Consider the following 15322-nt stretch of genomic DNA (forward strand, 5'->3'; position numbering starts at 1 on the left):
TCTGTGTGGTAGTCAAAGCGATGCCCGTCAGCTCCAACCGCCTGTACACCTTAACTGAATGGGTGGGTAAGCAGAGGTGGAGCAGAACCCCAGGCAGCGACTGTAAGTATAGCAAAGGCTCCACTTGCCAAGCAATTTCTCACCATCACTGCTCTGCTGTGCAAGTAAGTGCCGGTCAGTCACAACTCCTCAAGCCTGGCCCCAGGCCATCTGCCCACTGTTCCTCTCTTGCCTTTCGCCGGCACACAAATGCCCACTCCTCACCTCGTACAGTACCTGTCATATTCTTTACAGAGCTGTTCACCATGTGCTCAGAGCACCCACCCACCCACAAAACAGATCATGTACAACTGTCAGTCAATGGCTATAATGGGCACAAAGGTTATAAAATCAAGGAGGTGAAAAAAGGTCCCTAGAAGTTAATGCTTATAGAAAAGGAATGGAGAAATTTTTCCACACCTTTATACTTGGTGAGTGCAAGAACAGAATGGTATGAAGAAAAAGCAAGAAGAGCTTGAGCAAAGAAAACAGGTGGTTGCATAATTCAGCAAGACAAACACGGAAGGTGATGTGTTGAACAATTACATGTGAGTACCATGCTGCCTTCTCACTTGACAGATACTATTTCTGTGCACACTGTGGTAACAGAGCCAGCGACAAGCCTCACCCCTCAGAAACTCAGCATACAGCAAGAGATTGGCCTGGAGATGGACAGAGGACAGAAACCCCTCTGGAGTGGGCAGCACGATGGAGATGGAGCGGTTTCCTCCCTGGAGTCTTGGAACACTGATACACTGATTGTATTCCTCATTTAGAATTCATCTTCCTGCCTTTCATTATGAATTATGTCCGTTTACAAGTTTGCTTTCACAATCCATGGAGAATGTGAGTATGCTAAAGAACAACATTTTGTTGGCATGCTTTTGCTGTTGTTTCTTCTATGTTGGTGATGAGGCCATTATGGCTCTATTACCAGTGAGTCACATCCAAAGCCTGAAGTCACTATTTTGGATTAACCACAGGATCATGAACAGCCCATTACACAAGGCTATCAACACATGATTTTAAAATTAACTGTCCTATAAATCTGAGATCATTTGTTACAGATAGAGTGCACAATTGAATACAAATCTGAATGGGGCTCAGAGCTTCTCAGATCTAATCTGACTTTACAACTGAAGAAAGAGGGGCTTGAAAAAGGTACTAGAAGATTACCAGGTTAGTACAAAGGAGCCTGGTATTCAAACAGGGCCTTTTATTTGCTGAGTAAAGTTCTCAAGAGAAAAATACAAAAATGAATGGGATCAACTTAGTACACATGCTGCTGTGTCAGCCCATATCAATATCTTTTTAGCCCAGCACGGTGAGCATCAATCCAGTCATGCCTGTCACAGCACTCCCTGATGTATGTGCTTATGAATGGTTTCTGAGCAAGGGCACATCATGATACATAACTTTAACAACAGTCCCAAATGATATTCTTAAGAACAACTACCTAGCGCCTTGCAAAATTGGATGGTGTTCCTACAACTCCTCTCTGAGAATCTAGTTTACAGGAGAGGGAATTCCATTTTCTTCAGTAATTTAGTAGCCATTGAGGAGTTTCCACGCTCCTATAAATAATGGCCCACCCATGTTTCTGTAAGAAAACCTAATGAATTTTAATGAATCACTGGGGAAAAAATGTCATGTAAGTAGAAAGGAAAAGTTGGAAAGATGAGGATCAACAGGAGAGGGGGACAAGAGAGTAATGGAGGTGAGTATGACCAAAATCCGTTGCACATCAGTTTGAAATATCCTAATATAATCCATATGTATAACTAATACACACCAAAAATATTAAATGGTATAGATCTTTTGAAATGAAGACCCAAAACCTGTGGAGAAAGTTTGCTTTCATGCATAGTCACGCAGACATATAGCTGGAAGATTTGATCTAATGGTAATAAATGATAAAAGGAAGAAGGGAGGGAGGAAGGGAGGGAGGGAGGGAAGGAAGGAGGAAGGAAGGAAGGAAGGAAGGAAGGAAGGAAGGAAGGAAGGAAGGAAGGAAGGAAGGAAGGAAGGAAGGAAAGACACTATGGCTCCAAGCAGTGCTGAGACACTTATAAAATAGTAACAGTGAAGAGGCCAGTGTGGTCTGTATACTCTTGTCATACACTGTGAACAAGTAAGTATCATTGATCAAAGAACCAAAGAAATGGGAAGAACTTTAAAAGGTAGATTTCCTATAGGTTGGGGAGAATAAAGCTTTATTTTCTCCCAGCTATGAGCCTGAAAAACTGCAGAGACTCGTGTAATCATAGGGTTCCATAGTGCCTGCTTTGGGCACTCACAGGAGCAAACCAGCATCATCACAGCACAGCTTTCTCTAACTGCCTTCAGGGCTCCATTCTGTAGATGCCACTGAACACACTTGTGACCTCACACCAAACTGTCTCCCTTACATGTCTGATACGTGCAGTGTTAACACAGAGAGCTTTTCCGAAAGCAAAATCTAACAGTGAAAAGCACCACAGATCCTGAACAGCTCTGAGTCCCTGAGGTGGGGACTGAACAGCCTTACCATAATCTCAATAGCATGACAACAGCCAGCATTTCACTGTTGGAGGAATAAAAAAAAAATCTTTTAAAGTTGAGGCTTTAAAAGTATATAAAAATTGCTATTCTAGAGTGGCAAAGAGAGGTATAATACGTTCAGAACTTTTTAATGGAACCTAAGTTATTAATGTACTAGAAACAACTATAATTTATGATGAAGAAAATGCTTCATAAATGTTTAAAATATTCACCTCTTTATTAATATTTAACAGCCCCATTCAATGAGCTAGCAATTCTACTTAATGGCACTGGAGACTTTAACATATATTGGAGAGACGTAGTTCATGTAAGGGAGTAGTCTCCCTTCCAATCTGTGCTGTGATACAAAGCAGAATGGGGCATAGAATAAGCAGCCATCTCGGTACACAGAAATTGAAAGATCCAGTTGAAATCTCAGCCAAAGTTGCTCTGAGTCAGACTAAGTGATAAACAGTTTTAAATTTGAAAGATCATAATGAGGACATGGAAGGGATTGGAGGGAGAGAAAAGGAGGAAACAATTTAATTATGTTTTAATTCCAAGAGATTAAAAACAGCATGATGAATGTAAATGTGACAGTACAATGCCCTGCATATAAAGCACAAGGACTGCAAATAATCTAACTTGTGTATAAGAAACAAACCCACAAACCTAAATCCAGGCTGTTGTTTGTTAGTAGATGAAGATGCTCCATGTCATCAAATCTGCTGCACTGACCATTTCCTTCAGAGGAGGGCATGGACTGCCGCGAATCAAGGCCAAATGTTTCTTCCATCTTGAAAGAAAGACAACCAGAAATTCAGCATGATAAGAAGCAATGAGAACACCATAATGTTGTTCTAACCAGGCAGCAATACATGGAAAACTGGGACTGCAAGTTTCTGCACACACCACGTTCCCCAGGGGGGCTATCCTGTCAGGAGCTGCAAGTGCTGCATGAGCCCACACACAGACACCTGGATAGTTAATAAGTTTTGGTTTTAAGCATTAACAAATGGATATAAATGAGCATATTCCAGCACAGACAAATAAAAGACCTGGCCATCAATCAAGTCAGTTGGTCCTATATAGCATCCTGGACACCACAATGTCATTGCTATCTCTCAGCTTTGGCTCTATTTCCCTAGCACTCTTGGTTTGTTTGGTTGCTGTACTCATTCCCCCACCCCCACCCCCCAGATTGGGTCTCACTGAGTAGCCCAGTCTGGCCTTGAACTCTCAGCCTTCCAACAACTGGATTATAGGTGCACACCAGATGCCTGTCATGTGGATTGAACTTAAAGACTGACAACCACTGCTGCTGACTTAGTGTCCTTCTCTCCTGTCTTCCCTTTATGGGCACGCCATTTACAGGGTTTTAAAGTTATATTCTGTTTCAGTGCTGTAACACTTGTGTCTTCCCCAAAGTTCTATGTTAAATCAAAACACTCAAAGGGGTTAAATAGTGAGATACAGACCTTAAAGTGAAGGCAATCGAAACACAGCAGGTACAAAAAAATAGCTTTAACTTTGCAGCTGTTTCTTACAAGAAGACAGAATCAGAATCCCTTTGTGAAAGACAATCTCCATGAAGGAAAAGGGAAAGCAACATTTTCGTCTTCAAGCATAAAAACCGAAACCTTAAGCCTCCGCCTAACACTAAGTTATACTTTCACAACATATTATTTATTGGCAACTCTATATCTCAGTAACTGACTCTATAGCTTCTTTGGTTCTTCCCTTATGGGGCTCCCGTGCTATATAAACTTGTGATATAAGTATGTATTCTTTTCTCTTGTTGATCTATCTTAATGCAGTTTAACTTCAGGGCTCTGCACAGTTGGAAACAGGATCTGTCTGTCCCCACAGCTCCCAAGCAGAGATTCTAGGAGGCAGGCCTCCAGCAAAGTGATCAGGTCATGGAAGCCAAGCCTTTATGAAGGAAATTGGAGACATGAAAGAAAAGGCCCAATGAAGATTTCTAGATGACTCCTTATAGAAACTTCTACTTATAAACCCTAAATTGAGCCCTTCCTAAGCATCGAAGTACTGACACATTGGCCTTAGATCTCTCAGCCTCCAGAAGGTAAGACATAAATTTCTGATGTTAAAAAGTCAGTTCAGTAAATGGTATGTTTGTTATAGCAGCTCACAGACACAGATACAGAATATAAATCGTCATAAATTTGAGTATAAATTGAAAGTTTATACTCACTATATAAATATATTTAACTAACTTAAGTGAATAGCATTTTGTAAAAAGCATGTTTGGTTTTACCTTTTGCATTCAGAGTTCAGCTCTATAAGCCTAGATAACCTCAATTTGTGATACTCCCACCTCCAAATCTTGACTGTTGGAATTACAAAAATGTACCACCATGCAGGGTACCACTGTTTTTTATTGTTGGAGATTTTAGATTTTGATGGTTCAAATAAAAATGGGAAATTTATATTTTCTTTCCTTTTTTTGTTTTTTGTTTTTGAAACAGGGTTTCTCCGTAGCTTTGGAGCTTGTCCTAGAACTAGCTCTTGTAGACCAGGCTGGTCTCAAATTCACAGAGATTTGCCTGCCTCTGCCTCCTGAGGGCTGGGATTAAAGGAGTGTGCCACCACCACCCAGCCAGAAGTTTAGATTTTCTAATGATCTACTTTCTATATAATTAAAGTACTCAGACTTCAATAATAGAGAAGGCACACTGATGGAATGCTAGGCTAATTCCTGGCAGCTTTCCCAAACAAAACAACTCATGGTAACACAGAGCCCAGTGGAGCTGACAATGTACCAGGCAACTCAAATATTACATGGAGGTGACAAGAAGTAAGGTGTGATTGTCTGTCTGACTGGAATAAAAGAAGCAATAACTTCTCAGAGAGGGAAACAAGGAGATGGAAGGCAGTAGCTAAAAAGAAAGGAAAACATTTTGCAATTATTTGATATGGTCAGTGGCAATTCTGTTAACGGTAACTGGTAAGTAAGAAAAACCATCCCAAATCTGGATTTCAGTAAAGCAGATCTGGAATTTTATGTTTGTTTTATGTGTTTGGGTATTTTGCCTGCATGATCTGGGCACCTTGGTGCCTGCCTAGTAGGTACTGAGACTGAGCAACCAGTGCCCTTAACTGCTGAACTAGCTCTCCAGCCCTCAGTAAAGCAATTTGAATGGCTGAATCTTTAGAAAATTGAATTTGGGTTTTTTTATAAAGAGAAAAAAAATGAATATATTGCCATTCTGGTAAATAATCCTGAAGCAAAAAAAAAAAAAAAAAAAAAAAAAAAAAAAAAAAAACCAAAACACACCCACAAACAAACATAAAAAAACAAGACCTTTAAAAAATGGGCTGATGGTTGCATTGTAGGTTTTTGCACAGAACATATTGGGTCAATGAACACATAAAAACACGCTTAACATTACTAATCACTAATTAACAAAATTCAAATCAGTCATAATAAGGTAGGTGTGGTGGTCCACGTCTGTAATTTCAGCTCTACACTCCAACACTCAAAGAGGTCTAAGGCAAGAGAATGTAGAACTCACAGCCAGCCAGCGCTGTTTTAAATCTGAAATGTCCTTACAGGCCATTAAGGCCTTAAGGAGGCAGGCCCTGGCTGACAGCAGCTGATCACTAGGGAGGAGTGTCAAGGGCTCCAGCCACCTCTGGCTCCAGCCTGTGTTTTCTGTTCCCTGTTCACACCACCACTGAACAAGTTCCTCCCACATATTCCTGCCACCAGGAACTGTTCTCACCATTGTGCCTTCCCTGCTATAATACATAGGTAGAAATCGCTCTGAAACCACGAGCCAAAGCAACCCTCTTAGATAGAGGTGTCTATCCTCTCCCAGGAAAAAGGTCAGTAACTAACGCACTGCCTCCACTTCCCAAAATTAGGGGATTACAAATACTGGGCTCATGTACCCCATGTCCCATCATGCTCACCTATTCCCAACACATTCCTAAGTGTCACCTTCATTCACACCAATGCTTTACATGCCCCACAAACATGCAGATTTCATTTGTCAACTCTGACTCTGCAGTAGTTCAGGCAGGGCACGTCTGCCAGAATACTTGCCTACTAAGCATTTCCACTAATAAGCTGGGCCAGCTCCTGCTTTAGGACTTCAAGTCCACGAACTCCATATTCAATAGACTGTAATCGCAATTTCTCTCTCTTAAAAACCTGCCTTGGAGTACTTGAAAATGCTTACTGGTCACTGTGACCTGTGCACTTCCACAGTAATGCTGTTATTCCCAAATAAACGCCAGGATCCTTTGGAGAATTTCCAATTGTGATTTAGACTGGCGACCTAAGAAAACTGAAAACAAAACTTGAAGAGGTATTTATTCATACACCAATACTTGGAGTAACATTATCCATGAACAATAAAGGTGGAGGAGTGGAGACGTGACTGTTGAGGGCTGGACTGATCAACCTCGGCTTTCCCTGAGGCTCTTACGTATAGAGAAGAAACGTATCTCCATCTCTAAAGCCAAAATATGACTGGCAAGGCTGGTAATGGCCTGAAGCCAGGGCCTTGGGGGAACTGTGGCTTCAGATCCCAAGAACCCAACCAAGCTACCACATTTGGCTCTGGTTATCAGTCCCAGGACTGCTGTGTGCTTAGTTTATAACGCTCCTGAGATCCCTGTGCTGCCCTTGTGCAACACTGTTTAATTAGCTTCCTGCCGACTTAGTCCCATTGTATGGTACACTGCTTTCCCTATCCCGTTTCTTCCTAGAAATAGTAATAAACTAGTTTGGTTTAAGATATAGCTTGTACAAGACCTCCCAGCATCAGACTTTCTTATCTTCTCTATCTTCTATCGTTATCTTCTGATCTCATTGTCCTCTTTCTCAGGATCCTGTCACTCAAGAACAACCTCCTGGTCCTGTTCATGGCTCAGTAGCTAAAATCATCACAGCTCTTAGAGGAGCCGGGTTTGATACCCAATACCTATGTGGAAATCTAAAATGTGACACATGTGTGAACATTCTCAGAAACGGTGAGTTGCTACAAACATGACCTTAAGGTAAAGATACCACATGTTTTGAAGATACAAAAAGATCCCTTCTTTAGAACTTTCCTCACATGACTGAAAGCAGCAGCTTCAGCTGGCTGGTGACACATGCCTATGATGTCAACACCTGAGAACCAGAGGTAAGTTGATTCCAGGGCTGGTGACAGCCTGGTCTACACAGTAAGACCCTGTCTCAAAAGGGACAAAGGCAGGGGGTAGGGGATGTCAAGAAGCCATTTGTGGGAAATAAGCTGTCACATGTCAAAGCAATTGGGTTTACGCCCAGAAATAACAGTAGGCCTAATACACATGCACACCTGAAGATGGTAGCACCTCCTGTGGTGTAATGCTCTTGTACACTGTAAAGATTTGCCACTCATATTGGTTTAATAAAACACTGATTGGCCATTAGCCAGGCAGAAGTATAGGGGGGGGCAACCAGACTAGGAGAATTGTGAGAAGAGGAAAAGCGGAGACTTAGTAGTGAGCAAGATGCAGATGAAGCAAGATGAGACTAATTTACTGAGGGCTGGAGAGATGACTCAGCAGTTAAAAGTACTCGCTGCTCTTCCAGAGGACCTGGGTTCAATTCCCAGCACCTACATGGCAGCTTACAACACCCTCATTCATGCAGGCCAAACATCAATGCAAATAAAATAAAAAAGAAATAGAGAATGCTTCACTGAGAAAAGGTACCAAGGCCGTGGCTAAACATAGATAAGAATTAAGGGTTGCAGCTGGAGAGATAGCTCAGCGGTTAAGAACACTGCCTGTTCTGCCAGAGGACCAGGGTTCAGTTCCCAGCACCCACATGACAGCTCACAACTGTCTGCAGTCTATCTCCAAGTGATTTCACACCCTCATACAGAGACGTGTAGGCAAAACACAAACGCACATAAAATAAAATAAATCATTTAAAAAAAAAGAATTAAGGGTTAAGTTGTAAGATCTAGTTAGTAAGAAGCCTGAGCAAACAGTTTATAACCAATATAAGTCTCTGCATGTTTATTTGGGACTGAATGGCTACGGAACCGGGCAGAACAGAAACTTCCATCTACAAGCACCACTGACACCTAAAGAAATAAATACTGCCACAAATTCCCGCATCGCAGGATTGTTCCCTAAAAGTTCATTTGTGTTTCCCAAACAAACTTATTTGTTCTTCCTTCAAACACCTTTCCTTGTTCTCTGTTAAAGTCTTCTCTCACTTTAACTTATATTCCCCTAGGTCTAACCTGAGAAGGGCAGAGGATTTCCTATTGAGACATGCAGGATAAATTACTCTGCCTTAATGAGCATGTCTGACATATACTGCAACATGAATGAACCATAAGGAGTTTATGATAAGTAAAGAAAGCCAGACATATAATGATAATGTTCACAACTTCCTGTCTTTTTTTGTTTGTGACACAGTTTCTCTGGGTAGCTTTGGAGCCTGTCCTGAAATTTGCTCTGTAGACCAAGCTGGCCTCGAACTCACAAAAGATCCACCTGTCTCTGTCTTTGGAGTGTTGGGATTAAAGGCGTGTGCCACCCCCCCCCCATGTAATAGTCAATTCTTAAACAGAAGACAGAATTACAGTTAGTGCCAGGGAATGATGGGCAAGGGGAGGGCACTTATTGTTTGGTGGTCTCAGTGTTTCTAATGGGGTCCTGGGATGGACAGAGACGGTGGCTACACAACAGTGTAACTGCATTTAATACCACCAAGCTATATACCAAAAAGGTACAAAACATAGATATTAACACAATTTGTTTTTTGGGGGAGAGAGTCTAGAAACTTAGATGATTCACCTCTTAAATAAAATAAGAATATATGGGTAGTGGAGGATCAACATTTGAATTTCTTGGGTATTACTTTTATACTGCAAATAAGGCCTTACAAAATCTATCACTACTGAGAAGCAAATAAAGATGCAAAGCCTATCCTGCCATTACTGTAGAAGGGAATTAATGCCAAGTAAGAACATGAAATAATTTGAAGAGAATCAAGTGGTAGTTTTTCAGAATATATGAGAGCTGAAATAATCTTCATTAATATGTCCTATAACATTAATTCATATAATTCAATGTGAGAAGAGGAAAAACTTAACATTTTATAGATTTTGAAATATGAATGGTTAAGAGTAAATACTATAAACACATATTTGGCTATTTTAATCTATAACCTTAACAGTTTATGTGTGAAAATGGACCAGTTCTTTGGGCTGATTTTTATTTAGAGGTCTAAGTTATTCTTTCTATATAAGAAAATGGTTATAAGAAGAAGAATGACTGAATTAGTAAGGGAAACAAGACAGAAGCCAGGCACTGTGCTGGTTTTAATGAGAATGTCCCAAGGCTTCGATGGTTGAATATTCATCTGATCCCTTTTTGGTAGTGCTGTGTGGGTAGGTTTAGGACATGTGGCCTTGCTGTGGGAGAGCATTCAGGTTTCCAAGCCTGGAGCCATTCCCAGTGCAGTCCCGCTCTTGAAGCCTAAGATGTAGGCCCTCAGCTTTCCAGTCAGATGGTCTGGGCTGTGTATAAAGCTAGGTGAATATGAGCCAGAGAACAGGCCAACGAGCCGTATTTCTGCTTCAGTTCCTGCCTTGATGGACTGGGGCCTGGAAATACATGCAGAAACAAACATTTCCTGTTCTAGGCTGACCTTCGCTAGTGTGTTTTATCACAGCAGTCAAAAGCAAACTAACAAATATAAATTAAAGAATGCTGTATCTCAAACAAGCTACATAAAAATGAAGATGATGTATTTGGAAAGTGTTGAATGATCTGAAAGTGATTGTTGTGAACAGAGACAGGCATTAAATATATACTGGAATACTTTGAGTGAAATGCAATTAAAGATGCATATATGCAAAAATCTAACCCAATACAACTTTTAAGATATGAATGTTTGACTAAATATATGGAGTAAATATTCCGAGTATTAATTTTTGTATTTCTTCCCTTGTCTTGAAAGGGACCAATATTTCAAATTGTCTTTTATTTAGATAAATAAATTTCTTTTTATGGGAAAAATCAGCCACAGCAAGAATGTGTGCACATATTCAGTAATCTCTAATTCTAGTATGCTTGTGTATTATGAATAGTCAGAATGAAACTGAGCACTTAGGATCCAGGGAAGGGCTGGCAAAGAGAGAAAGCCATTGTCACTAGAGTATACCAGGCAACTCTGTGTCACTACTTCCCACACCAAGATCATTTACAAATTAAAAGCTCTGTTCCCTGGTAGGTTACTCAGAACCTTCTGCTGTGGGGAATCCTTGAGGCTTCATTAATATAGCTAGGATAGCACCTAGCCCAGCAGGGGGACCCACAGGATTTTCAGGAGCGAAAGAGACAAAAATGTCCAAGGAAGGCAAAGGAAAAGGCCCAATTTCTGCTTGCTTTGCTCAACACACAGAAAGGAATCAGACTGAGCACAGGGAGCAGGGGCCTATGTGAGAGCACAATACCAGCATGCCTTAAAAGATACCCTCTAGGGCAGACAAGTGGCTCAGTGGTTAAGAGCACTTGCTGATCTTGCAGAGGATCCTGGTTTAATTCCCAGAGTCCACATGGCAGCTCACAAGCATCTGTAAATCCAGTTCCAGGGGACCTGACATCCTGTGGAGCCTCTCCCGTAATAGTCATGGTGCACATATATACATGCAGGCAAAATACCTATAGGCACAATAAAACTAAAACCGAACTAAATAAACAAAAACACCATCTATACTAACTTTCTTCTCATTTGTTTGAAAATTAATTCAGGCCAAAAAATAAACAAATTAAAAAAAACATTAAAAATTCAATGGGCAACTAATTAACTATAATTTTATTTAAAAATCAAGTTTACTTGATCATTGGAGCACTGGACTGAGCTCCAAAGGTCCAAATAAGGAGCAGAAGGAAGGAGAACATGAGCAAGGAAGTCAGGACCGTGAGGGGTGCACCCACACACTGAGACGGTGGGGCTGATCTAACGGGAGCTCAACACAGCCAGCTGGACTGGGACTGAAAAAGCATGGGATAAAACTGGACTCTCTGAACATGGCGGACAATGAGGGCTGCTGAGAAGCCAAGGACAATGGTACTGGGTTTTGATCCTACTGCATGTACTGGCTTTGTGGGAGCCTAGCCTGTTTGGATGCTCACCTTCCTAGACCTGGATGGAGGGGGGAGGACCTTGGACTTCCCACAGGGCAGGGAACCCTGACTGCTCTATGGACTGGAGAGGGAGGGGGAGGGGAATGAGGGTTGGGGAGTGGGGGGAGGGGGGAAGGGAGGCGGGGAGGAGGAGGAAATTTTTAATAAAAAAAATCAAGTTTACTGTTAATATAAAAGTAAGGATAAACCTATTAAAAGGTAATGCTTCTTGCCAAGTTGTAAATAGGCACAGTCACAAGCCTGAAAGTAACTATCTGGCACACACTACTGATGCATCACAAACAAGCACAGAGAATGCTGTGGACAGCACAGATATAAACAATAATTCACTTTGAGCTCATTTCCCCTTGATTTGCCCTGACAAATATACTACACAAAAAACATATAGCCATGTTTCCCTAAGGGAATTTAAAAGATCTTAATGATTAAAAGAACTCTTTATTGGGCTGAGAAATTATAAGAAAAATGTCACACACACAGAACAGTGCAGCAAGGTAGCCACAGCTCACAGATTGCAGAGAAGTGATGTAATATGAATAGGATGACTTCATGTGCTCACTACACTGTTGGTAGTGCATCTTGTAAGCCATCCTAGCTTACAAAGCCCATTTCATTTCTACTTTATCTGTGGAAGTAACACGAGTAAGGGAGGGGCTGGAGGCTGAGTAGCAAAGTCGTACCATGTCTGCAGTGTTGTAGCTGCACTGCTGTATTTCCTGGGAATATAAACTCTGCCCAGACTCTGGATCTTGACACTCAGGTGCTTCATCTCCTGAGAGGCTAGCATGCAGCCACTGTGTGCCAACCTGGAGTTCCTGCCTGGAAGGTGCATGCCGGACCTCCTGAATGTGTGGTAGTGGGTGTAACTCCATGGCCCGGAGGTGATCTTGATAGAGTTCATATTCCTCATCTACAAGCATCTCTCTTTCCTCGCCCCCTCCCTCGAGTGGAGGGCTCAAAAATTCATGCATTTCCCAGGCTTCTGAGCTGGTGTCCATTTCTTTTTGTTGGAACTGCAAAGACTTTCCCATATCTAAAAATGGTTCATCCACAAGTTCTTCAAGATATGGCTCATCTCTAAATCCCTGTAAATAAAAGTTTATAAAAAAATGTTATGTTCCACTTGTCTTAAAGTTGCACGATACACCTCAACCTGAAAAAGTGTCAACCTAACTGCAGTAGAGTGCCTTACTCAATGCATGATCAAAGCCAGCTGAGCTTCTGCATCACCAAACAAGAAGAAGCTGCAGTTCATTCTGCATGGTTCAGAAATTAGACGTGGAGTAAAGAGGCAGAAGCCTGCACTGCCACGGTGAACTGACAGCTCCGTCATGTAATAACTAACCACCAAACAGTTCTCCATCATCAGGAGATATTTAGGCTAAAATGCTGTACCAAATACGCAACTCGTCCCTAACACAAAACGTAACTCATAAATGCAAAGTCACTTCATACTTAAGACAACAAAGACTGAAAAGCTCACTAAGACTAAGAAACTCAAAAGAAGTAAAAATGTTCAAAGCACATTCTCTTTTATTTCTGGGTAGGATTATTCTACTGCTAAGCTATACCTCTTACTCTTAAAAACAAAACAAAACAAACAGAAACGTTCTTAAATGAAATACAGCACTGTATGTCTCAAGTACTTCAAGTATAATTTGTTTTTAAAAAGCCAAAATACAGAAACAAGATTTTTCACCCACACTGAGAATATGATAAAGAGGAATGAATACAGTGTGATTTTTGCTGAGCCTCTGTCCTAACTCTAGTGAGCCTGTGGCTGTTGAGCACAGAGGCCTAATCCCCTGTGGATCAACACTCATTCCTACTGTAAGCCCCACCCATTAAGAACTACCTAGTGTAAATTCCTACAATCAACTGGCCCCTCTGTTTTCTTCTTATAACTCAACACCACATGGTGAAACTTCATGAAACACTGAAACACTGAACCAATACTGCAACGTGATTCAAAACAGACACAGGATATATCCGAAAATATTATGATTATAAAATTTTAACACAGTGTCTAAACTTTTAAAAGTGTGATGGACATTATGGGACTTCCTATCAGCCTGAGACACTATACATAATATGTCAGGAGTGTTACTAAAGTAAAACAAAAAAATACAGTAGACTTTAGGAATAGAAGGGGAAGCTTAACATATACTGTCTATGATTACAGTATCATACTTTGTAAAGTATTCAATTATGAAATTGCATGTTTGGCTACATTTTCTATGACATTTTACATGGATGTCTATTTTCAATGATATATTCTTTCTCCCAAATTTTAGGTTTATAATAATGCATAAAAATGTTTGTTTTTTTAAACATGTTTTTTATTAATTTTGGGGGAGAAAGGTGTGTGCCTCAGCACATGTGTGGAGGTCTGAGGACAACTTGTGGGTCTCACCTTTCTTTTTTCACCTTGTAGGCTCTAGGATTGAATTCAGGTCAGGTGTGGTGGTAAGTGCCACAACTGAGCCATTCTGCTAACCCCAGTGTTTGTTTTTTCAAAATGCCTTACATCTTCTGTCATTTAAATTCACAATGTAAGACTAAATTAAAAATTTAAGTTAAAAATACTAATTAAAGAAAAGGAAGCTGGTAGGGCATACCAGTGATTACAGAGGTGTGTGTGGGGGGGTGTATATTTAATTTGTAACTGTTTAGCTGAGTGAGTGGGGACAAGCTTGTGTCTTTATATTAACTTTAATATACAAAAATAATCACTGAAAAGGCAAATAAATTTAGCAAATACCTTGGGTGCTTCAAGGATTAAAGATGAATGTATGTCATCAACAGCTTCTGAAGGCTCATTGTTGTCTTCATTGTTGTTTGAATGTAAAATAAAACAACTTCCTTCCTTCTCACCTTCCTGAAAATAACAACCAATTTATGATCAAGAAAATTCTTCAGTTTTAACTTCTCTTCAATAGTTCTCATCCAGTGCAATCACTCAACAAAGTCTATGCAAATATGACCAAAGCAAAGTTTCACCCACAATCGAAAGTCTATGAACCTTAGGCCAAAACTGATCAACATTAAGTATTCTTTAAAGAAAAACTAGTCACCAAGGAAAAGGCTTTGCGGATAGAGCTATGACGTGATCTCTGTGCATAGGCTTAGGGACTTACCACTAACGTGCTAGTCATTAACAGACACTCTATGAGAGGGCGCCTTTCTGCTGAGGAAAGGGCTCAATCAGCACTAGTCACTCTATAGCTTCAAGTCCAGAATCTGACGCCAGAGCCCGTGTTCTCAATTACCACTCCATGTAATCCTCAACAAGGTGGGAGTGGGGTAAAAAGACCTCGTGGTGCACAGCCTTAGAACCACAAAGAAAGCTCTACAGCCAAGGGTTCCAGGTCAGTGTGGTCTGCCTAGTGCCAAAGACAGTGTAGTTTTTAAAGTCAATTCATTGTTTTTTGAATCCAGTATGTTTGAGATAAGCAAAAGAAAAGATAAATTGCTATCATGGATAACATATAACATTGTAGTTTTATGAGGATAGTTATTTTACGGCTAAATAGAATGAAAGTCATTCTGGCCTGCTACGTATCTACAGTCTTGTTGCTCCGGCCTGGCTTTGGCT

At 40.7% G+C, this 15322-nt stretch overlaps 1 protein-coding gene across 1 annotated transcript in view; it reads right to left on the minus strand.

Moving 5' to 3' along the window:
* The window catches only part of Patj (PATJ crumbs cell polarity complex component), a 305836-nt gene that overhangs the window by 186821 nt on the left and 103693 nt on the right, over nucleotides 1-15322 (minus strand). Inside the window, exons 19-21 of the mRNA XM_050136448.1 lie at nucleotides 14489-14605; nucleotides 12408-12812; nucleotides 3232-3355 (exon numbers count right to left, since the gene is read on the minus strand). Coding sequence (XP_049992405.1) covers nucleotides 3232-3355; nucleotides 12408-12812; nucleotides 14489-14605 — 646 coding nt within the window. The remainder of the gene's footprint in view (nucleotides 1-3231; nucleotides 3356-12407; nucleotides 12813-14488; nucleotides 14606-15322) is intronic.

The sequence above is a fragment of the Alexandromys fortis genome, unplaced genomic scaffold (genome assembly GCF_014885135.2).
Source record: "Alexandromys fortis isolate MF-2015 unplaced genomic scaffold, M_Fortis_MF-2015_v1.1 scaffold_13, whole genome shotgun sequence".
In the NCBI taxonomy this organism is placed as follows: Eukaryota; Metazoa; Chordata; class Mammalia; order Rodentia; family Cricetidae; genus Alexandromys; species Alexandromys fortis.